Source organism: Mugil cephalus, chromosome 11, assembly GCF_022458985.1.
Source record: "Mugil cephalus isolate CIBA_MC_2020 chromosome 11, CIBA_Mcephalus_1.1, whole genome shotgun sequence".
Taxonomy (NCBI): Eukaryota; Metazoa; Chordata; class Actinopteri; order Mugiliformes; family Mugilidae; genus Mugil; species Mugil cephalus.
This window is the reverse complement of record NC_061780.1, coordinates 5458033-5485961: the sequence shown is the minus strand read 5'-3', so window position 1 is coordinate 5485961 and position 27929 is coordinate 5458033. Positions and strand designations below refer to the sequence as shown.

Sequence of the window (27929 nt, the reverse complement as noted above, 5' to 3'; positions counted from 1 at the left end):
ATGTGGAGGCTTATTCAGATACAGTTTATTTACTGTATAGGGCTCAGTAGACCAAATTAAGCAGCCTGGATGCAACTGGACTGTGTAACTGGATGACTAAGAAGATTATACAAGATTTACCTTCCCAGTAGTCGTCAGCAGCGCTGCTCACACAGCGTCGGTGCATAGCAACAGGTCAGTGAGCCCTGAGCGCCACATTAACATTCACCACAGACTAGGACAGAGGCCCATTGAGGAGAGATGTCAGCTACCGTTTCCTTATGACCTCACATGGGAGTTTACTCCCATCCTACAGTTGAGCCTCTGGAAAAGGTGAGTGTCCAGGCCTGCGTGTACATTTTACAAGCCATTGTTTTATTGTGTATTTGTTTGTATGAGGTCACAGGAAGACAGCATCTGCCAACGGATAGCACAGCCTTCTCTCCTGAGCAGCCACACCTCATTATTTGAACCCATTAGACCTTTGAATGTAAAGACTCAATATAATTTCAGCTAACCTACAGCATGCCTTTATAAGTTGTGGTAAACACGTTAAAATGATTGTCTGCTCAGAACAGCACAATGTGAAAGGACCATGCTTCAACATGGCGCAATACATCCTGTGGACTGTGTTTACATGGACATTCAAGGGGATACTCTGCACCTGCAGGTTCCTCTGGGTGAGTGTAGGCTCTGCAGAATATGTCACTGTATTTAAATGTGGATATCTTGTAAATATCACGGCCACGTTAATCTATTACAGATATGCCCATACAATGCAATCAAGTTCTTACCCAGGGAAAAGCGTGTTGCAGTGGATAAAAGCCGGCAGCTGAAACCATGTACAGGTATGGTGCACAAAAAAATCTAAAACTGCTCATTAAAATATTTACATTGATGAACTGGTTAACTTCTATTCACAGTGTTATTTTAGGTTGATTAGCCTTCAGATTTCAATGGTCCTTTTGTTTGATTTGGGAGATTACAAAGACTAATGTGATTTATCCATTAACAATACTGACATAAAAGTCTGACAGTCACATCTGTTAGGTTTCAATGAAAACTGTTGTCTGCTTTCTGAATTCAGCTGTCTACTGTATGCATCCCTCTGTCAATATGCTATACGTCTAACTTTAGGACACATAGCAGAGGTATAACATGATGATCTTACTTGATATTGTCAGGTTCTGAAAGTAAAGGGGTTGCAGCCATTCCAGGTAGTCCTGACCGCACAGCTACCCTTGATAAAAGACTGACCAAAACTGAGAAAGAGATCCTATCACTCAAAACCAGAATTGCCTGTGAGAGAGCATCATGGGAAAGGAGGTTTGCAGATCTGCAAAGGACACAGGAAGAGCTACGTAATCAGGTGTGTCTTTGTGACTGTGTGTGTGGGTGCAGTTGAAGGTGCGTCTATGACTTCAATGATTCTAATTCGCCTTCCTCAGCTGGTGTCTGGGACTGGAGTGCTGGTGAGCACTACTGATGACCGGGGAGAGTGCAAAGTGGACAATGGAGAATCATTTGATGAGTGCACAAGTAAGTCACAGTTATAAAATATAGAAAATATGACACAAAGTGATGACAAAATTGAAAATATGCCAAAAACCACAACACAACGCAATTCTGATTCAACCCACTCAGCAAACAGTATTCGGAAAGGACATTGAAAAAGACGTCACTCATGTGCGTCTAAATAACGTCTAAATTTGGTTGAAAAGTGAAAGGTAAAAAGCCGTCATTTTCATGTCGCTGAGAAGACGTCTTCGAAAACACATGACCCAATTTTCAACGACCAGTTTTGGACTAAATTTGGACAAAATTGGACAGGCTAAACACAACCCAATTTTCAACGACTATTTCTGGTCTAAATCAAGACTATGACGGACCGACCAGATTTAGCCCAAAAACCAACGTTGAAATGACGTCTGGTGTTTGGTGGGAATCCTGATGTCAAATGCATTCTCAATGAACAGGTGATCTCAGCCAGCACAGAAGGTCTGACATGTCATCAAGGAGTGACAGCCGTGCGTGCAGTTTGTCTGACAGCCAGTTTTCCTCACCATCAGCAGTGAGCTCAAGACCTGCCTCATCCTCATCTTCTTCCTTTAGGTATATAAGACGCAGTTTGTTTATGTTGAGATAAAAATCTGAAGCTACAACAAATCATTTAGCTTAGCTTATTTTTAGCTTAGCTTATTTTTAGCTTAGCTTAGCTTAGCTTAGCTTAGTTTAGCGTAGGAAAAAAGCAAGCATGACTGTCCAAATATAGTCCATTTACCAGCACTTCTGAGAATCTGCAGTTACAAGTTGCTTGTTTAATCTGTACTAATCCAAAAAGCAAAAACAAAAGAGGACCCTTTTACTGTTTACTGCATGGATTTTTGTGGATTAGACAAAGATTAGTGCAAATGAGGGGTTCATAGGTGCTAGTAGAATAGGTTGGTTTGAACAGAGCTTCAATGTTTCCCTGTGTTCCTTCTGTTTCCAGGCTTTGTGCCTGGGTAAAATGGCTGTAACCTCATATTTACCATACACATGTGCATTAGTGTTCTAATCCAAATATTTCCCAAACCCCTTACAGATGCTTTCCTCTACTTGTTACTTCAATGATAGAGTTAAACAAAGACACTATGCACTTTGTGTTATCGCTGACTGAACTCTTTCCTCCTCCAGTGTGAGATCCTGGAGGACGTCTCAAGAACCACATCGAGTGTTTGTTCCTCACTCCCCCATGGACCTGCAGCTAGGTCACCGGGTCAGGATCATGCTGCCATCTGGAAGGATCAGCACAGGCACAATTCGTTTCCTGGGCCACCTGCAGGGGGAAGCAGATCTCCACCTTGGGGTGGAGCTGCAGACTCCTGACCCAGCACTGCGTGATGGCAGCCACAAGGGACACAGCTACTTTGAATGGTAACCGATCCCATTTACCAAGAAAACACACACAGTGTGCATGTACCTCAGGCTGTGCCACATGACTTTTAGGGCGGTGCTCTGACTGTTAAGTGTCCATCATAAATTTGGATAAAGTTGGATATTTTCACAATGAATATTCTGTCAAGGACCAACAACTTCTGGACTTTATCTGTTAGTAAACTAGTGGTGTGAAAAAGTGTAGCCCCCTTTCATATTTTATGTCTTTGCATGTTTATCGCGCCTGAATGTTTCAGAACAATGATAACACAAGTAAATGCAAAATTCAGCTTTTTTATTATTATGGTCAAAAAAAACAAACCTACATGGCCCTGTGTGAATAAGTAATTGCCTCGCCCCCTGTTAAAACATATCCTAACTGTGGTTTATCACACCTGAGTTCAATTTCTCTAGCCACACCCAGGCCTTGATACTGGTACACCTGTTATCTATCAAGAAATCACTTCAATAGAATCTACCTGACAAAGTGAAGTAGAGCAAAAATTCCTCAACAGCTAGACATTGAGATCCAAAGAAATTCGGGAACAAATGAGAAAGAAAGGTCAGTAAGATCTATCAGACTGATAAAGCTTATAAAGTCATTTCTAAAGCTCTCTAAGTTTTCTAAACCACAGTGAGAGCCATTATCCACAAACGGTGAAAACATGGAACAGTGGTGAACCTTCCCAGGAGTGACCGGTCCGCTAAAATTACCCCAAGAGCAGCAATTCACCCAAGATGTCACAAAAGACCCCACAACAACATCCAAAGAACTGTAGGCCTCAGTTGCCTCAGTTAAGGTCAGTGTTCATGACTCCACCATAAGAAAGAGACTGGGTAAAAATGGCCTGCAGGCCGAGTTCAATCCTATGGAGATGCTGTGGCACGACCTAACAAAGGCGGTTCATGGTGGAAAACCCTCCAATGTGCCTGAATTACAATAATTCTGTAAAGATGAGCAGTACAAAATTCCTCCACAGCGCTGGATAAGACTCATTGCAAGTTATCGCAAGTTATTAGGTTTAGAGGGGAATCACTTTTTCACAAGGGCCATTTGTATTTTATTTTTCCTTAATAATAACAACCTTAATTTTAAAAGTGCATTTTGTGTTTACATATGTTATCTTTGATTTATTATATATATATATATATATATATATATTTTTTTTTTTTTTTTTTTTTTTTTTTTGATGATGATCTGAAACATTTAAGTGTGACAAACATGCAAAAAAATATAAAAAATCAGAAAGGGGACCAACACTGTATCACATCACTGTATTGAACTGAATGAATTCAGTTAAAAGCAAACAATCCCCTTGCACATACTTCACCCAAATCCTCTGCACTTAGCGGCTGAGCTGAACATGCAAATCTTAGGTCAACTTGGGCTCAAATTACTGCATGAGGCGTGTACTTGAGTGAGAACCTGAATGTCTGTGGTTGGAAACATGTTTTAAGTTTAAACAAAAGAACTGCATAACAGCAGTAAAAGCCATGTGTCTTTTTACTCTCCTCTGAACTTTATGGAATGAATTGAACTGAATTTTATTCTCTTTTATTCTCTTTACTGCAGCAAGCCTGGATATGGTGCCTTTGTACCATTCCATAAACTACTGATGGCCTGGGAATAACTGGAATACATGTAAGAGGCAGAATTTCTCATGGCATAGAGCCCTAACTGAATGTAGAATAGTTTCTGTCATGGGTGTACATTTTTGTATGTATTGTATGAAGTAAGAATGTATGCCATGTGTTTTGTATTTTTTGTATTTATATTAGCCTGAAAGGACGCTTCAAGGCCATTATGAGTGTGACCACCTACACATGCTAGTCATGACACACAAGTCATTTCAAGACATAAACATATTTTAATGTGACATATGTGTTAAACCCAACCACAAACTTATTGCAACATTTACCCTAAAAACTAATCTAAAGGGGTTTTAACCATAAACTGTGTAAATATGGACTGCAGAACTGGTACTCTGCTGCTACTAAAAAGCGAAGCCAAAGGAGAGCCCCCCTGGTGACTGGCTGCAGTATAGGTCATAAGCTCCACCCTCTCCCACCCTCAATGATTTCAGTTTCTGATAGTAAAAAGCTGAGTACTACATCATGTATATAGACGTGAGTGGGTGTCAGCAAACTCACAAACTTGTGACACATATTTACAGATAATTAAGCTGAAGAACTAGTATGCTCCAAAAGGCCCACATGTTATATACCTAATAGCATGGTGTTTTCTATATATGTTTACAGTGCTGAAAGCATGATTTAATAAGGACATACAAATAGGCTTTGCATGCTAATGAGAACTAAGTTCCATACTTTATTATAATTTTCCATCATACAACATTCATTGTTACAGGAACAACTGTTCTGAGAGTGCTTTTTGAAACTGGTGCTCATTTACAGGAAAAGGAAGGTGACATTACAGTGTTTTAAAATCAAATGGCAGTGCACCTTGCAGAGATAATACTGAACAGCAAACAAGCTGTTCTGGAGAACTAAAAACAGGAATAGGTAACACTTAATTAGCAATTCCTCATTGGATGAGAACTTAAAATATATAGCATTTAATGCAATATGCATCAACTTTCAGAACTGTAGTAGCTCAATTATTCTTGGTCTAGAGGCACATTTCATCCAAAACATGGACAAAGTCACACTGACTACAATGTCATACAATATAATACAACAGTTTAGTTTCACAGATAATAAATAGGTAGGCAAATTTAATTCGTACAATGACACAATGTACGGAATAAAGTATCTTTACAGTTAGCTTTTAAATCACATTTGTCCAGTATCAGTTTCTCCAGAGATTCTTTGTCTGCTTTGACAAAATGATTTGGATCTAGCTTTGGTCAAAACAAATTTAAAATATTCAGAATATCCCCCTCTGAGCCTTCAGATTTAGTATCTGTACAGCCAGTTTCTCAGCATCCATCAGATGTGGGAACATTTCCATGACTGTATCCACCTGATATGGATTGAAGATGGCTTGCAATTTCTTGCGCAGTTCTAACCTTTGTGGGTCAAATGCAGCGGATGGTCGCTGTGGTTGGCCCCAGGAATGGTACAGATGACCGTTATAGGAACAGTGAGAGGTGTTGCAGGGTGTGGACTGGTTCGGAGCAGGGAGACTGCTTGATGTCCTGTTCTGTGGAAGCCCCTGAAAGGGATCTGACCAGTACTTTTGCTGAAGATGAGGGACATCGTTACAATGGTATTGGCTGGGATAGCTGTGTTGGTGAGGCACACCACTTGGGAACACATAAGGAGGATAAGAGTCATAATGGGGCAGACCTTTATCGTCAGTCTTTCCATGAAGTTGCTGGTGGGCAGTTGAGAGACATTCATGGGAACAAGACCTGCATGACTGGCTGGTGTGTTTTTTCTCTAAAAGCACTGAGGCGTGGTTGGATCCAGTGCAGGTGCTCAGCTGCTGGGGCATGAGCCTGTGAGAGTTGCTAGGGGAAATGTCAGAGTACTGGCTCTCAAAAGAGCCAAGACCAGAATCCAGGTACTCATGAGACAAGTTTGCATAGTAATGACTTGGCATTAGGTACAGCCTAGGACATTCTTTCTGACACTGGCTACCTGTTACAGAACATGGCGCATGGTTCAGACTGCCTCTGGGATCCTCCCGGTACAGCAGTTTGTTTTCACTAACCTGTCCAGGATGTGAGGAACACTGCTGTTTTCTTATGAGCTCATTTTTAGTGTCTCGGCAATGAGAATACACATTATGAGCAGGCACAGGATCATACTGAAGTTGTCTACCATTTCTCTCTTCTTTTCCAGCAGAAATCTGGGCTTTCTCCCTCAATTCATCAGCTAAAGACAGATAAGACTGGTTTGCCCTCTCTGGATGGTTGAACTTGCATTTGATACCATAAGTGCACTTTTTGCCTGAGGACAAAAATGGACACATAAACAAAATAGTTAGCAAAAAAATTTAAAGAAAAAAGAAAATTCTAACAATGCATCTGTAACATTAAAACTGGTTGTAGAGAAGGGTTATACTTCTGTACTATCTTGTACTATCTTACCATATGGACAGAGTTGTCTCTTTTGCTCAGTAGGCAGAGGCTTTTTCCTTAGGAAGTTGTCAAGGCTGGGGCCATGGCGACCCAGAGGGTCATCTGGAGGCATGAACCTGGACAAAAACAAAGACATTTCTGCACATTACTATTGTGTGTTTCATAATTATGCTACGTTTTCCTCAAACAGCAATATACCAACATATAACCACAGCCCAATAGGGACAAACTGCGACACCTCACAGGCTGATAAAATGCTCATTTCTTACTTGTCATTCACAAATGAGTACATGAGGAGCCTCTCCTCGATGCATTTCTTCCACTCAGGTCTTTCTCCTTGAAGATCCCGGTAGGTGTCATTGGACACGATCACTCCATCTGACTCATACGCCAACTTGACAATGAAGCGGTCATCGTAGCAAACCACGCGCTTTCCCCCGACGCGGCGTGACGGAGTGAAGACAACTATTTTTTGTTTTTCAAACTCCATCAGGATGTGTTGATCTGAAAGTCCAAACATGAATCAAATAAATGTGGTGACATAAAGTGACGTAGGTGTGAAACACTTGGATACCTTATTAAACCCTTTTACAATATATTTAACTGTGATTTTTCATATTTTTGTATTGATAATTCTTTGTATAGCATCGTTATGGAACATTACATGCATTTGTTATCTTTCTAGACTGAACATTTAAGCTACATAAAAAAAAAACTTGGATTAGGAGAAAATGTAATAAGCAATTAAATAAGTCCTTCATAGAAGCCAAGACATCAAGGATATTACCACAACTGTGCAAACACTGAAAACACAATACACACAGTGTCATTAATACAGAGACGAGATGAAGCATGAGATCTGAATGAACAAAGGAGTGATCAGGCTGATATGTCTACTGAGAGGTACAACTGCTTTTCAGGGTGGCTGTAACTACACTGAGCAAGTAGACTACAGTAGGCACGGATGAAAAAACACATGTCCACTTCCTTATGGGGCTTTCCCAGACGTGTCTGTAGGGGGATTTTTACTTCCTTGTTCACAGAAAATAGAACCTTTGGATTGCTCCACACAGGCTGCACAGTTACTAAACTAGGCCAGCCACTACGCACTGGTTTCAAAAGATAGTCCACCCTTCTTTACATGATTGTTGTTTTGGAACCTGTTGTTTTTGAATGAAAACATGCTGCGGTAAGGCCGAAAGAAAAGAATAGGCTTTCTTTCTACTCAAAGACACGTGACTGCATAGATACACCCAAAAACTAAAGTGACTCAGCTCTCAGAAATGTAAAGGTCTATATTGTGGAGTGAGTTGAAGATATTCTTCTTACTTCTTAAACAGTGACAAGCAAGTAATTTTTAATGTAAGCCCACCTTTGATCTTTTCATGGCTTCATAGCATCATTTGTGAGCAAGTGAATAAACCAGTGTTGCACAATTTGAAGTGACTTTCTCCTACGCCTTTAGCACAAGCACAGTAGTTTGACCTCTGACAGAAATGAAATATTATCTTTTGGCTGCCAAATGATAAATAAATTATGTAATCCCTACAGCTAGATTGTTTAAAGAGATTAAAGTGGAAGTCATATACACAATCCTTGGTAAAGACACACCTCCAAGCACAATATAATGATATAACAGCTACATCCTATTTGTTTAGTCTATGCCAATTTGATGTTTTATGACATGGCTATTTTTGGTTACTTCTTGGCTGGGACAAGCCTCATAAACAAGGGATTTTGCTATAAAAGTGGCACTGTCTTTGACCTCAGCCTTTATTTTGATCTCAACTACACATTCGAAAAATTTCACGGCTGTGTCTTGCATTGTTTTGTAAGTAATACAAGTCACGCTCTGGCAGCCAGTAAAAATGTTGTCATTTTCATTTCAGCTTACTTTATAAGAAAAAATCCCATCACACAAGTTGGACCGTGTTTTACTGACTGGGAGTCAAGAAGAGTGCCTTACATGTACATGGAAATATTTTGACAGCAATAAGATATGTGCACAAGATTGAATGATTAATATATTAATATTATATTTCAGCCAAAGCCTACCACATCATCAGGCTTCGGCCCACTTGTATTTCTCATTATTGATTCTCATCTCCAGCAACAGATGTCAAGACTTTGGTACAGGAAACTTTCTGTAGTCTGGGTGTTACTGATTAGTCACATTTGAGTGGGCTTTTCTTGCATGCAGGGACACGCAGAGAAAGCAAAAGAGGCAGAATGCCCAATCACACCCTGTCAACGAGTAAGGCAACATCATCTCAACCTCTGGACAAATACCTAAAAGGTTTTTAGGTGGTTTTAGACTATTAACTAAGTGTGAACTGTAACCAGTGACTTTGCACACAGAACAGGGAGCCTGACCTGGCCGTCTATTACCTGTTATTCAAATATTTGCAGGCTATACTCGAGGTCAATAATGTAAGTCATCAATTGATAGGGGATGATCAGTACACAGATTGTTACTGCAAGGATGAGAGATGAGTGAAAAAAAGACTCCAGACCCATTTGTATTTGAACCAGGCCAAGTGAGAACTTAGTTTTTTTAGCTCTGCTAAGTTTTATCTCAGTCAACCTTATCGGGATGTTTGTTTGCCTACGACTGTTTCCTGCCATCTGTCTGCTCTGTCACATTTACACACCTACTATGTGCTCACCTGTGAGGGGGGAATCAGCCCTGGGATGCTCTTTGCGCCAAGATGGCACAAACACAGTAATGGTATTATGACCTCTGTCCAGGAAGAAGTTTACTGCAAGCTGTATGCCTCTGCACGAGAACACTTCCTTGTTGCCATGACTGTGGAAACAAGCAGAGGGTGAGAACATGAGTACAACTGATTTAACTATAATCTGAAAGTGAGCCGTATGAATTTCCTTGATCTCTGTGAACCCAAAGCCAGTTTGAAAGTTTTCTCTCGGAGGGAACCTTCCCTCTTGCTATTACGCATGTTTCACATTTCAGCATTTGAGGGGCGCCTGCACTAAGGGGCGGAGAAGTGTTTTTGGAATTTGCATAGTGTATAAGCAGCCTTTGCAAAAACATGCAAAGGCGCTGTGGTGAACACCCTGTTAAAATGTCACATAAAACTACATTCTTCGGGGTCAGATGTAAATGATAACATAGAAATGAGTGACAGAGTGTTACTTTATAGCCATTGTATGCCAATGAAAAGAATGGAAAAATTCACAGCAATAAAATGTGGACAATGATAAATTTCAACTTAAGATAACAATCTAAGATCCAATAAAAAAATCTTGTTATCACAGTTACCTCATTGCAACATTGCTGCCATCAATCACAACAGGCCTCAATTCTGTGTCTGCATTGTTTTGGTCTCTAAGTGGAGGTGGGACTTTGCAGGGCCCGGCAGCCCAACTGGGAGGCAGCAGAGGGTCTTTGTGGCTCGTGGTCTTCTCATCACTGTCAGAACCTGGCACAGAGCTGGTCCTGCTCCTGACCAGCTCTCCCAGTACAGCGTTAGTGTCTGCGCCTAGGCCGAGCTTCCTCAAAGCAGCCATCACTTCCCCTGGAGTGTAACCCAGTTTCCTGAAGAAGTCCACTCTGAGCTGGAGCTCCTCGCTGTCTTCCTCCAACATGTCTGAAGCTGGGCTCTGGCTGGGAAGTACCTGGTCCATACTGAAGCATCAAAGCCTCTTTTCAGCAGCATAGAAGATTTATTACTCTGCTTCAGGGTTGTTTTCTTTGTCTGACCGAAGAAAAACGATATTTGATTAGGCATTCATCCAAAACATGAATCTTAACATCCAATTTTTGACTTTTTTGCTTCTCCTTAAAATCCAAATTGCACATGTTGGCAGCTACTGTATATATACTGAACTCTTCACTGAAGCTTCGTGGACTTTTAATACAGAACCCCTGTAAAGCATGTTTAAATGGCTGCACCCTTCAATCAAACTCAGACAGTCTGGTTTATGTGAACTAGACCTTTTAGTTCTGAGTTGGAAACCATGACTTTGCGACAGCTATTTCATCAGCTGCCACTGACAGCGTGTCCAGAGGTCAAATCACTTCTGTACATTACAGGTTTTCTCTTAAATTTCATTTCTTCTTTTAGCTTTTAACTAAGTTTCAGTTTCAGACTTTTAAGACTATAATTCATCTTTACATTAGTTGATAAACAGGAAACAAGTTTCAGACTTGTAAGACTATAATTAATCTTTACAAAAGATTACTCATTTTTAATGAGTTTAATGAGTCTTAGGGTACTTCCTGGTGCTTTAATACAATAAGTGTGTTATTGTGTCATGACATATTTCAAACCAAAAGATCTTGGGTATTCTGATGGGTATTTTTTTAACGATGAGTCAGTGAAGGAAGATGATAACAAACGATGATAAAGACGGATAGAGCTTTACTTGCTTTCAGTTTGAGCGTATAAATCACACGTATCCATCCATTCCTAACAGTAACTGACATAACTGCCATTATTCCTATTAAGAATATAAAATACAGATTAGGTGTGTCTGAATGCATATTGCGCGCTCATCATTGTCTATGTTGGTGAGTCACCAACATTGACAATGAGCCAGAAGAGGCCATACTTTAAATGTAGACTTTTCAGTTTCCATTTAAATGTCAGTTAAATAAAATAAGTTATTACAATCGGCAATAAACATGCGTTTCGACTACCTACTTCGAAAAGAATCGCACTGAGGGTGTTTACCTCCACCTGACGCAGGTAACAACTTTAGTGGGACCATTTCCCTTTAACCGGTAGGCACACAGCGTTACAGTCCGTTTGGTCAACAAAATGTCACCGGCGCACAAAAAACCGACGGCTTACCTGCTCTATGTAGCTCTCTGTCTTCGTGTCTCATTGACGAGCAGAAGTCACTTGAAACTCCTGTTAATGTTTCGAAGGGGATTAGTTTGACGGTTCCGACTTCATAGCACCGCCCCCTGGAAACGATTTCTCTCCTTCAGCTCTCCCCTCCAGACTGAGGCATGTAGAGCCATGACAAATTTGCATTTAAGAGAGATAAGATAAGGCGTACCTTTTCCTCTGGCTGTCTATCCGGCACATAGTTGAGTGTCACTTTTTTTCATAGTCTATGTGACTTTCCCATTAGAGTCTCTGGAGGATTTATAGTGGCAATAAATCTAACTTTACAACGTTCTCAGCATTCACTCTTTACAACACACACACACACAGCAGATATAGATATAAGTCCAATTTAAGTTTGATAATCACATATATTACGATTGTATTACTGTAAGAGGAAACAATGCTTACCTTAAGTAATAATTGTGTTTCTAATTGACTTGTTTTCGAAAATGACAGAATGTATTAGTATTATTTTTCGTCAGCATTTTTTTCTAATGGGAATCGGCGCCCTCTCGTGGTTCAGAGGATCAATCACAAAAAGCCACTGTTTCTTGCTCATTTGCTGGCAATTGCGACAGATCTATAGTTATTTTGTGTTTCATTTGAGGAAGTTGTGCAGTGCAGCTAATTATATGTACTGTAAGTGTTGCACTGAAGAGCAATATGTATTTATATTTGCACATTAAAAATACTCTATCCATTCTCGGACCCATGTTGTTTTGATATATGTTAATGATTTTGCTCATGCTTCAAGTTTATAGTCATCTATAGTATTCGCAGAGGACGCAAATCTCTTTGTCACTGACAAGAATTTTGATTCCCCCCTTTTAATTCATTTGGGCTTTTTGATCTTTCCTGTACATCTTTTATCTGTTTACTGCTCTTTCTTTATGACTGTTGTAAGTGCAAACAACAACAATAAAACAATAATAGATAGCAGTTGGTCCAGTGTCATGTCCCTCACTGAGACAAACATCTCCAGCTCTCTACCAATCACATGTCCAGCCTTCTGGATCAATTTGTTGATCCCACTGATGTCTTTTTAGCTGGTACTACTCCCCCAACCAACCACAGCAAAGTACTGGGTACTCGCTACAAGAGACTGGTAGAAAATCTCCAACAACTCATTGCACACATTGAAAGACCCGAGCTTCCTCAGGAAGTAGAGTCTGTTCAAGACCTTCTGGTCCACAGCATCATTGTTGTCCCTTCAGTCCAGCCTGTTGTTCAGGTAGACCCCCAGTCCCAGGTACTTGTAACAGTCCACCACATACACCTCCAGGCCCTGGGTGGTGATGGGCTCCACTGGTGTCCTCTTCCTCCTGAAGTCAATGACAAGCTCCTTGGTCTTGTCCACATTCAGGAGTAGGTGGTTTGTCTGCTCCACCTCTTGTCCATCTCTGAGACATCCTACCACTGCAGAGTCATCAGAGAACTTCTGCCCTCAGTGGCAGGACCAAGAGCTGCACCAGAAATACCATAAATCTGAGTTGTAAAGAGGGAACAGAACTGTCCCCAGGACAGTCCTATGTGGTGCCCCCACATTGCTCAGTAATCCAGGAGACAGTAGAGGAGCTGACACCCATCCTGAGCAACTTCTCACTCATCAGAAAGGGCTGAATAGTGTTAAAAGCTCTGGAGAAATCAAAGAACATGTTCCTCACAGTTCCCTTCCCACCACCAGGTGAGAGTGAGCTGCTGCAGTAGGTAGATTTACAACACTATCCACACCGACATGAGGCTGATACGTGAACTGAAGAGGGTCCAAGACAGGGGCCACCAGGGGTCTCAGCTGAGCCAGGACAAGTCTCTCCAGGACCTTTGTGACGTATGCTATCAGCGGAACTGTCTTTTTTTTTGGAAGTTTTGTTTTTATTACTCTTCCCAAAATGCACCTTTGAAGAGCCATGACAATAATGAGTAGCCATGTAAAATGAGTATTTTTACATTGTAGTTTTATTAAACTGTTCTTCAGAGTACTGATTTTACCTAAGATTGTTACATTAACTGGGTTTAGTTGGTATGGATGTATAAAGGAGAACACAATTGCTTAGATAGTATTCCTTACTGGAATATTGAATTCAGTTAATTAATTAACTCAGTTGTGGCATGCTTAACTTTAACACCTCCATACACGCACGTATTACTTTTAAAGATGATTTGAGCACCTGCCACAATTAAAGCTCCCGTTTGCATGCAACAGCTTTAACATCTGGCCACTAGATGTCCCTCTCGCATCATGTCAGCCTACTGTTCAAGCTCTGTTTTTACAGGCAAGATCATAGAAAATGTTGGTCTGCAGGTGGTTGCGGCTTGGGTAAACTGGTGGTTAAATTCTGAACCTGTGTGCGTGTGTGTGTGTTTGTAAATAACCCTATGTGTGCGGGGTTAATGGCATGGTCGAGTTGGGATCACACTGCGTGTAGCTGGTTAATGGCATATACAGAGTTGAGTTCCGGAGAGTGGAGAAAGTAATCAGGGCCAGTTGCCAGGCGGTTGCCTCCTCGGAGGGCCCAGACCACTGGTCCCAGGTGTCTGCAAGGGTTGATATTACTGCTGGGCAATGAGCTATAGCCGACAACTCCAAGACAGGGCATACACAAACAAACACACGGATGTGTTTTCAGTATTTCAGAGGACTTACATTGACTTACATTCTTCTCTTGAAGACTTATCCTAACCTCTACCTTAACCTAACATTTATGGTGACTTGTTTACCAATAGGTTCTTATGATGTGATTGTGCGAGATGTTTGTCGACTCAGCACAAGCAGTACAAATGGACACACATTCCAGCTCAGACTGAAAGACAGAAATATACAGGAAGCACATGCACACATAAAATGACACCTTCACACATGCGCATTATCCATGGGTTTATATGTTGGAGAGCTTCCAAGTGCATTGTGAAGAAACATCTGCTGTACGACACTTGGCAAGAAAGAGGGTTATATAGTATTTTATTGAATCCAATCTGTAGTCTCTGGCTGAGTGTATTGTTTTGTAATTTATGGCTAGATTACACTGGAAGGCATTATTGGCATCCAGAAATCTATTGTTCAGTAATGCAAATCTTGAACCTTGCTGAGAATCCAAGTACCCAAGATTGGATGAGCTCAGTGCAGATTGGGCGTTGGGAACATCAAACATTTACTTCTATAACATCTTGGGGGAAGGCATTGCCCTGCTCAAAGGCATATCTTTTTCCTCCAGGCAGGTGTAGTTTGGCAAGGCTTGTTAAACCTGAGACAGTTGATCAAATATTCAGCCAGGCTCATTGTGCTGTTGAGAGCTTTTGGATGTGGTTGGGATACTGCTGATAAAACCGGCTTTGTAGTGCCTCAGTGCTGGCCTCTCTTTGCTATTCCTTTAACTGACGGCCCGGGTCAGCCGCCTGTCAGAAAAATTAATTTTTATATGATTTCTTTAAAAAGATCCAAAGTAAAGAAAAGACAGCCTCTAACTGAAGTAATCCATCTTGCGCCAATGGTGTCAGAGTGATTCACGATTTCCAATTTAGCCATGGTTTGAATCTAAAGTAAATCAGGCAGGACGGCTCTAGCCTTTGTGCAGCCGGACGACAAACCCTCAGTGACAAGAGCTTTCAAATGAACATATCCCCCACATTCATCTTGTTCATTTATTACCTCAGACACCCTACTACTTGTCCTACATAGATCAGCAAGCATAGACCTCCTGGCATTGTGTGCGAGGGAAGAGGAGCTAACATGTTCACAGTGGCGGTGCGACTACAGTATTGATAGACAACTGAACAAAAGAGCAGCAGAATGGAGAAGGCCCAGGTTTGTGAGTGTGTGTGTGTTTGATTAGATTTGGTTTGATTGATGACAGCTGAATTCTCTGAGCAGAGAACTGCAGCGATAGCCTACTGTTCATGGACATTCATTTGTTGTAGATTCTCTTAATTGGAGTAGTTTCTCAACCTTTCTAATGACCAGCAATTACCTTTCCTGGATTTTTTAAAATGTTATTTATTCTGTTGTATAAATGTAGCCCCCCTGTGTTGTCATCCAGCCAAATGAAGGGCACTTAACGAAGATGACTTAATGAGTTAAGATTCTAATTAATAATCTTATTTTAACAATGCAACAACCAGCCACTGAAAATGATCACATGACTCTGCAGTTTACCTCCGCACCATGTCATGTTTTGTCATCTTATACCCCATTGTTTTGGTTTCACCGCTTTACTCTTTTGTTTTGCTGAATGCCCTGCCCTAACCCTAACGAGACAGGGTTCACCCTGTGAACTCAGTGGAGCCCTTACCAGCTATAGACCGGTAGAGGCTTTACTTCAAGTTACAGATTTCCACAAATCCTTTTAAAAATATTTCTTAATACAGGAGAAACCCCTAACAATCTGATCCAACAAAAATGCCCTATTCAATACAGACTGATAAGATTTTCTAAAAACTTTACAAAAACTTTTTTTTTTTTAAATTAAAGTCAATGGAAAATTTAAGGGTTTAAAATAATACCGGCAGCCAGAAACAGTATTATTAAATTCATGGTAATGGTGCTCTGCGTCCTCCTGTGATGTCAGAAACAGAGCCACGTGTCAAAAAATAAAATTAAAAAAATTGTAAGGTAAATTTTAACAGGAGGAAAGTTAACAGTTGACCGTAGTGTTGTACAGTCAGGGTTGCAAAATCATAAAAGTCGTCATAACAGTGTTTGAGGACCAAATTAAAACTCCTAAAACACAATAAAGAAGCACAATCTCCCCCTGTGCTTCAGCCTTGCTCTTGGGACAATCACAAGCAAGTGATCAGTGTATCTGAGTGATTTTAATAGGATGCATGGACATGAGGGATCAGAGAGATATTCTGTGATTTGTATGCCAGCACTAAAATCTTAAAATCAATCCTAAAATGTAAAGGAGTGAATATAAGTATGGGTGTCTGTACAGCTTGTTTCCACTGCCTCCAAGTGGGAAAAGTCTGTTAATGCAGATTTAAATTCCAAGTATTATCTAGTAGCATGTGTCTGGTCATGTAGGTACCTTTACGTAAAGCAAGGGTCTTCAATGTTTTTCAGACCCCCAAACTGATGGGCAGATTAAGTAGGGACCCCCTACCTACTATATGTGTTCTATATTAAACTCGGCCTAGTGCTATTTGTAAAGATATATGATTATTATTATTTTGCATTCAATATAAACATTCAAATAATTCACAGGTTCAAATATTAATTTTATTTCGAACATGTGCAACAGTAGGGTGGCTGTGCAACTACCGTGAACATACACATACCTGATGTTCACATACATACATGGGGTTTCATCTAGGGACTCTATAGGCTCTCTTTAAATTTGTCGGAGAAAATGAAAAAAAACAAAACAAAAAAACATAAGAATGTCTAATCAACCAAAGAGTTTGTGACCCCCTGCAGTACCTCTGCAGACCCCCTAGTGGTCACGGGCCCCCTGTTGAAGACCTATGATGTAAAGAGAAAACAGAGGGATTTTTCCTTTGTGTGTCACAAGAAAATGTACTTTAACTGTCCTACAACCATACAAGCACTTGCTTCTCTGCTTGAGGTCAATGTGGTCCAGCCAGCCATAGATCATTTAAAGATCACTGTGTGAAAGTGCACTGGATCTCACTGACGCACAAGCCCTTGCAGGTGTAAACTCAGCATGGAGCCTCGTCTGAGCGCAGCAACAATGTTCAGATTAATTGTTCCTGTCAGGACAGGTCGTTTTATCCCTACCTGTAACTCTGCATATCATCCATATGTGCCGCAACAAACAGGCACACACAGCGACACCTGCGCATGTGGATGCACGTGTACGAAGAGGTGCGCGCGGCCAGACACTGACCCACAGTCGTGGACACCACAAAGACACACAAACAAAAACTCCATCCAGTGCACGGCCTCACGTGTTACAGCAATGCATGCTCAGGCAGTCAGGCAGCGCTCCAAGGTATTCATTACTATTGATGTCAGAGTCCACAACAAGAAGTGATGGCTGAACCTCCTGCAGTCTGTACTGTTTAAAGCCGAGCTCCTTTCCCCCAGCTGTTGCTCTCTGTGTTCACTTAGGAGGGGAGAGTGTGATGATTAATGCACTCTCTGGTGGGATCTCAGAGAGAGAACCTGGAGTTTCTGCTGAAGTGCTTCGCTCATATTGTGGGGATTCAGTCGCAGAAACACCTCACTGTGGAACAACGCTGAAAAATAACTGCATCAAGATTTTAAGAAATCACAATGGCCTCACACTCCCCCGCCACGTGTGCTCTGCTGTGTGCTCAAGATGGATTAAGATGATGCCTGTTTGCTCTGAGTATTGTCTGCATGGTGCTGCTCGTTTCTCAGTCTCAGCCTTCAACTTTTTAGAACTTGAATCAGTCTTTATCAATCAAGTAGGTTACGGTTTGTAGGAGCTAAGCATAAAAAATATATATCAGAGTGCATCATGTTTGGTTTATCACGGTGTCAGAGAGAAAAAAATAAATAGCCTGGCAGTGTTTGTGGGGATTTTATCAGGAAAAAAAATCTTTTGTGCTGAATAAAAAAAGGTAACATAGTTTCATAGTGTGACAGCTGCTCTCACTTCTTGCATTGACTGTTTGATTACTTTGATGTTCGTTCACCTCGGGGCTCCTGTTCTTGCTGACGATGCTCAGTATTGTGGTATAAGCTTTATACCGATAACACAAACTTGATTTGGCTTGGTGGGAGAGCTGAAGGCTGGAGATAGTGCTCATCTCAGAGAGTATAGCTCTTCAGTCCGTCGGTGCTTGATTCTTGGCAGCCTGCAGAGATTGTAGATGTAGGCTTTTGTTGCTTTGTTGTTGATCATAAAAAATAGTACCCGTACGTATCTTTGAAACCCTTTTTAAATTTAATTTCCTCTTATGAGATACAGTATAATGAAACACATAGCATGTGTTGTTTGAATTGTTTTGTAATAATCATTTTTAAGTAATGATCAAAAGCTGAGAGATGTTAAGTTTAATCCATAGAATGGAATCCATAATAGAAACTAACTGCACGGTTACATGTGACCCAGTCTGTCTGGTAAGTATGACTGATTATTACAGGACAAACAGTGAAAGGGAAACTCCACCCTCAGTGGTAAATGGACAAAATGAGTTTAAGAGTATTTATTTACTTTTCCTCTCTATGTTACAGAATGAAACACACGTTTTGCTGTATCTGAAATAGAAAATTGGTACATAGTAATGTTAGAAAATTATGTTGGGAGACTTAAAACAGAATATGGTTTTAAAGAAATGTTAAAAAACAAAGCAGAGGCGGAAAATCCAATACTGTTTAACCCATAATGCAACCAACAGCTTGCCTGCTAGGGAGTTGCCATTTAGAAGTGACGTAATCGAATACATCACATCGCTGGTTGGAAATGGACGAGGATGAAATGGAAAGACATCTTGAGCCTGGTATAAATCCTATTGGACATGCTTTTGAACTGATACAGAGTGGAAACTGAGCAGTGGTTCCACTAAGAGTGGAAGGAGTGGTGTGAATTAGAGCGCGTTGACAACACTACCTGGTGTCATTGTAACTATTGTACACCGATGCCACTGTTTCAGAGTCCATCTGCTGCGGGAGGCAAACCTGGACCATTTAATCCGCGGCCTGTCCTGTATCGCCACAGTCCGCACTTTCCACATTATATGCAGGGAGATGGACATGTTCAGAGGCGGCAATACTTTCACTGAAAGATGTCAGAGAGGAAACACTGCAACACCCGGTTTGTAGCAGGTAGATAGCTGTAACTACACGTTAAAATGTGATATGAAATAAGTACATGCTACGTGGTGTTGGAAAGGTACAGGAATATGACTAGAAAAATTGCAATCAGTGAGTCCATGTTTTTAGTATAGTTTTTGTGTTATGCTCCATCAGCCCTAATTACCAGCTAAACTGAGGCCTTTGAGCTAACAGCCTATTGTTAGTTGTTGTTTTTTGTTTGTTTGTTTTACTGCTTACATAACAGTATCTTACTGGTGAAGAAACCGGTTTTGTGCAAAATTGAAATGAGAGATTTTACAGGACAACCAACTCCATGACATCATACGCTCATGCTAAAAACAGATATCCTATTTTCTCCTACAGAAGCCACAGAAGACCCCTTTCCCATGAGCAAATGGCTTCTTTTAAAAAATATGTATTATTACAGAAGAAACCCTAACAATCTGACAACAGAAATGTCCTATATAATATAGATTGATTAGAATTTCAGTGGGAGGCAACATGGTTTAAAATCTTGAGAAAAGAAATCACTAAGTGGTAAAGTTATTGTAGGATAATGAATAATAATCAGACATTAAGTTGTCCTACTTTTACATTGGAATAACTAAATATGTGTGCACTGCTGTGCTGTGGCCTGAAAGAATTGATCACAGACAATATTTAAATATCTGGGGAACCTGAAATTCTACAGAAAGATTTAAGATTTTGAAAGTATGTTTCCAACTGTTGTGCACTGCACAGACTTAATTAAATGTGCAAAAAAAGAAATAAATAAAATAAAAACCCAAAGATCCCAAGATCCGTTTTTCAGAGAAAACTGTGCGATCATGGAATGGTTTGATTAGAAATAGCTTATCTTACATAGCTTAGCTTACATTACATCTCATTATGGGAGATTTTGGTCAGTGTCTGACAGCATTTCATACTACCATCTTCTCAACATCAAATGAGGGAAAATCTTTGGAGGTTCATCCCCGCTGGAGTGCTTCAGAGACTCATACAAGTTATATAGGCCTCATTGAAGTTCATTTGTTGGCTCAGCACTTACTGTTGGGTTTTTGTTTGATTTTTCAGGCGTCAGATCTGGGCTTGCTCTAAATTCTCTTGCACGTCTACATCTGACTTACATTACATTTACACAGCCATTAATAACATGCCGCTTCCCAGATCCATCCAGCATGCTCCCATGCAGCCAGAAATGTGACTGATTATTGCAGAGAAAATGTTACAAAGGATAACCCAGTCTTGGTCTTAAAAGGCTAAAGTGTGTTTAAGAGGTGTTGGAAGAGAAATAACAGTCATCCGTTTCAACTGGGGGTGATTTTTCCTTCTCTTCTTTTTGGCCAGTTTATACCCACAGGGTCATGGTGGGGTGTTGACAGCTCTTGTGCTACACACTGTATGTGTGGGCATTAGTTTGCCGTCAGTAGTGCTACCATGGGGCGACTGTTGCCATTAGCTGTTAGATTTCTGATTCTCACCCAGTGGGAGTGGGCTGTCAGGTTCCAAGCTGCCAACTGGCTGGTATAATGTTCAGGAGGCCATGTGCCCCTCTTTTGTCCTCTCTAACTGAACGAAATCTACATTTCTGACTTCTTGTCTCATCTTGATTGTTATTCTCTCTGGTGTATAAAGGCTCAGAATAGTCAAGATTCTTATTTGAGGAGCAGGACACCTAAAATTCACACACACACACAAAAACAAAAAACAAAACAGAACAATCTGGACTTTTCTGGATCCAGGTAACAGTTTTCCAGTTACATGACAGAATTAATGACTTTAACTGTTTAATTTTCAAAACAGTTTGTATTTAAATAGCTATCTGATGAACACCTAATCAGTTAATCTGCTTTATCAACTGACAAAAAAAAAAAAAAAAATTTCCTCTACATACTTATTCCAGCATTTTCCAGGGTCCACTAGTCTCAGAGTTGTTGGTTCAATCCCTGGTCCCACCACACGCTGAAATGAACTTCATGTTCCAACATGGAAAAACAAGCAATAAATACAACTACTTCAGAGAGAACCAACAATGTACTGTTTAATATGTCGGCCTTCAAATAAAATAAATAAAAGCCCATGCTACTAATAGTTTTAAGATGCTTTGTGGAGTAGTTTGGCTTTCAAATGCACTATAAAAATAAAGGTGTTATTATTATTTTCACACAAAAACCTCATTAATGTAACCTACCCCGCTGCCATCCAAAAAAAAATAAAATAAATAAATAAATAAAAGTAACCATTTGGTCCGAGTGTCTGAGGAAACTGTGATTTTGGCATTCTGTCACTAGATTCCCAGTTTCCTGCCATACATGCAATCTGAAGGTGTGAAACGCAAGTTGCTGCTGAGCAGTTTAAGGTAGTCAGACCTGCACGGACGTGTTGATGCGCACAAAGGAAGCCAGAACAGAGCGTAAAGTGTTGAATTTGATCATCAACAATGATGAAGGAAGTGGGAGTTGTGTTAAATGAGAATGCATTATCCCTACTGCAATGCTTAATGACATTTTTCTGATATGACAACTGACTCTGTAATAGTTCCATTAGAAACACCCACAAAAGACTGATATAGTACCTTACCGCCTCCCATGTAAGCTACTACTATTAAGCTTTTTTTTTTTTTTTAATATGCAGGCTTTGGGGCCATATTGTGTGATTTTGATGAGCTCTAAATCACTTACATCTTCCACTAAGGAATAGGTTTAAACCACTAAGAGAGAATGATGCCTCATTTTTTCCCCACTGGGTTATTTTCCAACAGTTTACAGAGCTTTTAACCCCACACAGGCTTTGTTTTCCTCTCCTCAGTGATGTGTAAAAATGTAATTCTTCCTTATCATGACCCAAACATGCAGCCATTCATCCAGCGGCTGCCAGGTTTTATTTGCTCGGCTTCAGTCTGCTTGTCAGCCTGATGCCATGAATACCTAAAATGGAATTTGGAGTGGTTAAACACAGGTAGTAATTCACTGTATTTTTTATTTTTTTTCTCTAATGAAAATGATTACCATACAAAACAATGCACACTGTTATATTTTTAGCTGTGGGACTTAATAGGGTGATCGTTTCTTGTCATGTCATTGCCAAGAACTTTAATGGAATTTCTGGATAATTGCAAAAATGCTAATGGAAATCGGAGCTTTTGGACTGTAGAAAACAAACACCATGAATGTGGATGAATTGCCAATAGTGATAGGGCTGCTGATATCAATAATAACAATAAAAGGGGATTGCATGATAATGCGTTTCAAAACACGGAGAATCTATTACCCAGGGGACAGACAGTATATCACATGAACATTAAGATTTTAGTGAGAAAACTTAAAAAATAAATTGAAACGATGATACAATGCTCGGCAAATCAGTGTCAACAGTAAGCAACCACGGAGGCGATCCACATTCACCACAAGCGGTCTCAATCTCCTGTATAGCGGGACTGTTTCAATTACAGCATACATGGAAAGGGCATCTCTGCAGCGGGATTGATATGTCATTCTAAACAATGTCCAATTAAAAAGGGAGAATGCTTCCATTATTCTTTTATTAGAATACCCGTGCCTGAAACTGCATCGAAAGACATGCACCTCCCGGTTAAAGGTGAGAGTCCGTCAGGCGTGAAATGAGTACAGCACACATAAAATAATTCATATTTCCCCATGGCAGCCATAATTTGGTTTTGCAATTATACAGAGCGTGTAGACGCGTGTGCGTGTGTATGCGTTGGTGTTTTAATGCCAGTTAAACATGCAAAATATCTTGTTTATAGTGGATCCCATTTTTATGATGCAATTTATCATTTCTTTCCTCTTGTACTTTTTTCATCTATGAATCAACGGAAAAGTGAGCTTAAGAGCATTGCCATCCACTTTTGAATCAAGGGGGGAAGAACAAGAGCTAACAAACACTAATGCTTAAGAAAGGGAAATATCATTGCTCAGGTGTGATATAACAAAATATCCAATTCAAGGCATTCAAGTGAATCATTGAAAATAGCATTACCATTAATAATTATGAGTGAATGTATTAAATAATGCAGCTGTTTCCTGAGGGTGTCGTGACACACAATGAGTACAATGAGTACGAACCAATAAATAATCCTCAATAGCGTGTGCTGAGGTGAACATACTGTACATGCAGGCAACCCTCAAGGCAAAAATATCTCATTCTTATGCATGTGTTGAAAGCTTGGGGTTTGTTATGATTACTGAAATCCATCCATTATCTATATCCGGTTATCTGGTCATGGGGCGCTGGAGCCTATTCCAACTGGCACTGAGTGAGAGGACAGGTCGCCATTCCATCACAGGGCTCATCACAACACACAGGGGCAAACTCACACTCACATGTACATCAACTGCCAATCACCAGTTGGCCTAACATGCACATCTTTGTAGTGACTGTGTAGCCAGAGTCGGATGACAAAAAGGGGGAAAGGGCTGCAGGAGCTCTCAGAAATCACAATGAGGTCCCTGACCTCTTCACTGTGTTAGGCTGAAAATATTTTATAGAGCTGCACTGCTAAATTCATTTTGTTCTCACTTCTCCAGAATCACACTTTTTGTGACTTTCTCTGTTTTAAACTCTTTATACCATCATGAAGATCTTTGGGTTGTGTTTGGGTCAAACAACAATCACAGAAAATTAAGAACAGAGTGAGGGGCAGTGAAAGAAGAGTAAATATCTCAGTTAAGGATTTAACAGTTATAATGGATGGAATTATTTGTTCTATGCTCTGGCCGACACCACAAAGGTTTTAGTTAGTTGCTTAGCCCATATTTAATCTGTTACTTCATTCATTGCATTGCATTCATTTACAGCACACTGGACGACAAAAACAGCAATACACAGTAAAGTTACTTTATCAGAAATAGGTGATTCACTAAGGTAGATGTACACCACTTAAAACCACTGGCGGAAGTAAATAATATTCATCACCTTGTGACAATTCATTGTTCATCTGGGAAACCTTGGGACCTGGCATTTATATGGATGCTACTTTTACCACCCACCTAGACCGGACCAGCCCAAACCAGACACCCCCACCCCATAGCAATGACACTCCTTGATGGCAGCAGCCATCCCTGGCAGGATGCAGCATGACATACAGTCAACACTAAAAGGGCACTCATTAACTCATTAACTCTTACTCATGACTTAAAGTATTCAATTATACGATGGAGGGAGGGATTAATGCAGTATTGTTACAAGGGTTCAACAAGGGTTTAACCTGGGTTTAGTTTGTGTTGATGTCATTTACAGAAAAATCTGAATTTGAATCTACTGCCAGTTAAATTACAGCAGCAGCTTTTATTCAAAAGTGGCAGGGCATTTTTAGATATTTCATAACTATTATACCAACAGGTAAACAACTGAATAATTGATTTCAAAAAATATTAAATATAAAATATAAATGAAATATAAGCAGCAGCACCTACTGTATGGAAAAAAAAAAAAAATGCACATAGTGGCTTAAGCTTAAGTGGCACCGTGTGTCTTCTTGACTGATATCCACGTTCTTTTCACATGGAGAGAAAAGGACCACTAGTTTACATGAAAATGAACATGAGCTTGAGTATCTGCCATGTAACTGGAATGACATGAAAGAAATACTTATGCAAAGAGAAATGGCCTGCGGGGCCTTTACCATGACCCAGTTCAAACTTCGCAGGAGGCAGGGAATCACTTCATAGCTCCTCTTCTTCTCGAATACAGTGGAAATGATGGAATACATTAACGCCAATGGAGCACTATGACCTGACATATAAATCAGTGGCAATGAATATGTGCCTGACAAATCTAAAAGAGATGGGTAAAGCATTCTGCTAGCTCCCCAGCGACAAGACCGGGGAATAGCTCAAGTGCTTAACAATACGGTAAAATATACAGGCTGATTGAATCTGTGCACTCCCACTCCACCAGCTACCTCCTTCAGCTACTGCACTGGACCTAATTATCCCATGTTAGCGGCAGCCTGGGGATAAGCCACATCTGAATACTCAAAACTGTCTGTTATACCTCACAGTTTAAACCAGCCTCGGTGTGGTTATCAGCATTTTTCCCGCTTCAAGCTCTCTTTCCCCTTTTCAAAGAGCATAATTGTCTTGATATGCTCATCACGTACAGAATGAAATGTTGATTCCACCTTAATTATCTTCCCCGGGGGTTATCACTGTGACTTCTGCAAAGTAAATAAAGCAGTGCTGCATTCACACAGGCGATCCTCAGCGTGTTAGTCACCTGCAGCGCTATTTTAAGTCGAGCCCAAATGAATGGCTCGTTCACCGTAATTAAACAAGCCACCTTGACACATTTCAACAATTAACTTTTAATCACTCGGATCTCCCTAGATCAAAATCTCACGGTTGACACTGATGAGTCAGTCTCCGCGGCTGGGCCAAAGGGTCAGTCTCATCAAATGAAATTTGAAATAAATCATTTGGGATCATTGGGAGCGTGAAAGGGGCCAGTCACATCTGGTGACCAAATATGTTGCCTGAGCAGAACGCGAACGGTGGCTCGGAAATCAGGTATAACTTGCCAACTAAAAAAAAAAAAACGTAGGTGTTATATTTCTGTGGAATGAACTGCCTTAATGTGAATCATGTTTTGCGTTTCCTGTGTAGCTTTAGTTATATCTGAGTAATTCCTTCCATCATACCAGGACTGTAACATTCATTTTACTCTTCAAGCTGAGCCCCTGATGAACCAAATCAGCCCTGTCATTATTTCTTTAGTCAGTCACAAGAAAGCAGAGTTCATATTGATTTGCACACTTCCTATTCATTCTTTTCAGCCCTAAATAAATTAAACTAGAAGACAAACTCAGGACATTCTTCTATGCCGAAACCTGATTACAGTTCACTTGCTGAAGACCACCCAGCACACTGCACTGCACATTTCAAAGGAAATCACTGCTGTCTGTGTCATAACTTAAGCGTTTTAGCAAGTTCAAACTGACTCACTTCCCTGTGTTCTCGCCTCCAAGAGCAATGGCGGCGATAAATACGACGACGCAGACATTCTCTGGAAGCCACTGTTTCCCTGAGCGGATGAGAGATTTAGCTGCGTTCCAAAAGCGTAATCTGCTTCATTTAGTTTGTTGACATAAATACCATGCTTGCAGATTGGACATATATGTAAGATTAAAAAATAGAAAATGGATATCATACTCTAAGGCAAAACAGACAGTCATGGCCGGAAAACCGCTGTGAACACACCACTAGATGACACGGAGAACTTGTATGCATGGCGGATTATTTACACTGCAAGCAGATAAACTGAAATCCTAGGCTCTACTTCTGTATTCAGGCACTCTAATGCCGTTGCAGAAAAGGAGGTGCTCCAGTCAAACCCCAAACACAAGAAAGTGATTTGCAGTATAAGGTGTCATGTATTTATTTAAGGAACATGCGCTCACGCATCCTTTTATCTGCCTGAAAATTTTAAAGGCACATGTTTTGCATCCATCAACATTTATTTGCAATGACTTTTGCATTTTAATCTCAGTGTTACATCAACCTTTTCAGCCAGGCATAAGTTTTTTTTTGTATGCTTTATTTGAATCAAGTAAATGGACCACCCTTGATGAGAGTGTGGAGCTCACTTTAATAAAAATATTGATTTTGTCATTCTGTAAATGTAATGTTACTATAGGAAAATAATGCGCTTCTTACCTCAATACATCATGAGAACAGTATGTGCAGTACAGCTGAATTCTGGAAATGCAGCGCACTTGTCCTGAGATGCTAATAATTTATTTAAATGCTGTACATCAAAACAGAAATTGTGCAAAAAAACTAATTTTTTAATTTTTAGATTTGAAAATGCAAGTTGTCTAGAACCAAGTAATGTGATCATACAGCAAAGAATAGAGATGGGATTCAATTCAGTGTTAATCATCTTAACCTGACTATGCTGTTGCAATGCTTATGTAAATAAGTGTTTTTAATGGCGCTCTGTGTTGATATTCTGAAGACACAAAGGCACAAGATTTAGAGTCCTTTAATGACTTGGTCAGATGTGCCTAATTTTTAAAGAAAGGGAAGAGAAAACTGTGGAGACATATGAGGCAAAGACACTAACCCCACCTACTGACTGGTGCTACTTCCCAAGTGAAGAGAGGGGGCAGGGGGCAAGTATGGCCCCAAGACGGAGGGTCTGTCACACTGTAGCCAATGCCAGGCTGATTTCACGGTTGATGTCCCCCAGAGAAGAGAAAGATGTGCCATTACCGCCTGTAAGATTTTTCTCCACCAACAGGGGTCACTCTGTGTTTAGCAAAAACGACCAGCAGGTGCTGGGGAAAATAGTAGCAAGAGGGATAAAAGGGTAATCAGGATGCAGCATGAATGAAGGTGAGTTTGGAAGGAAAATTACACTGGTGAGAGTGGATGG

General features: G+C 40.4%; 2 protein-coding genes across 3 annotated transcripts; one reads left to right on the top strand and one right to left on the bottom strand.

The window, feature by feature from the left end:
- The first annotated feature begins 121 nt into the window (after window positions 1–121).
- On the top strand, window positions 122–7539 carry LOC125015704 (centrosome-associated protein 350). Of its 2 annotated transcripts, none has more exons than XM_047597612.1 (9): window positions 122–312; window positions 553–659; window positions 743–827; window positions 1164–1348; window positions 1428–1518; window positions 1956–2091; window positions 2662–2895; window positions 4469–4537; window positions 7269–7539. In XM_047597612.1, exons 2-8 carry the CDS (start codon window positions 585–587, stop codon window positions 4524–4526), a joined length of 864 nt encoding a protein of 287 aa, XP_047453568.1. In that variant the 5' UTR covers window positions 122–312; window positions 553–584; the 3' UTR covers window positions 4527–4537; window positions 7269–7539. The 2 variants fall into 2 exon arrangements, with proteins under 2 accessions (XP_047453568.1, XP_047453566.1); XM_047597610.1 differs by having other exon boundaries at window positions 2656–2895.
- Window positions 5193–11906, bottom strand: LOC125015703 (endoribonuclease ZC3H12A). Its single transcript, XM_047597609.1, has 6 exons — window positions 11756–11906; window positions 10222–10657; window positions 9608–9747; window positions 7211–7445; window positions 6951–7057; window positions 5193–6810 (listed from the first exon to the last, which is right to left on the bottom strand). Exons 2-6 carry the CDS (start codon window positions 10584–10586, stop codon window positions 5783–5785), a joined length of 1875 nt encoding a protein of 624 aa, XP_047453565.1. The 5' UTR covers window positions 10587–10657; window positions 11756–11906; the 3' UTR covers window positions 5193–5782.
- Between the last annotated feature and the right edge of the window lie 16023 nt (window positions 11907–27929).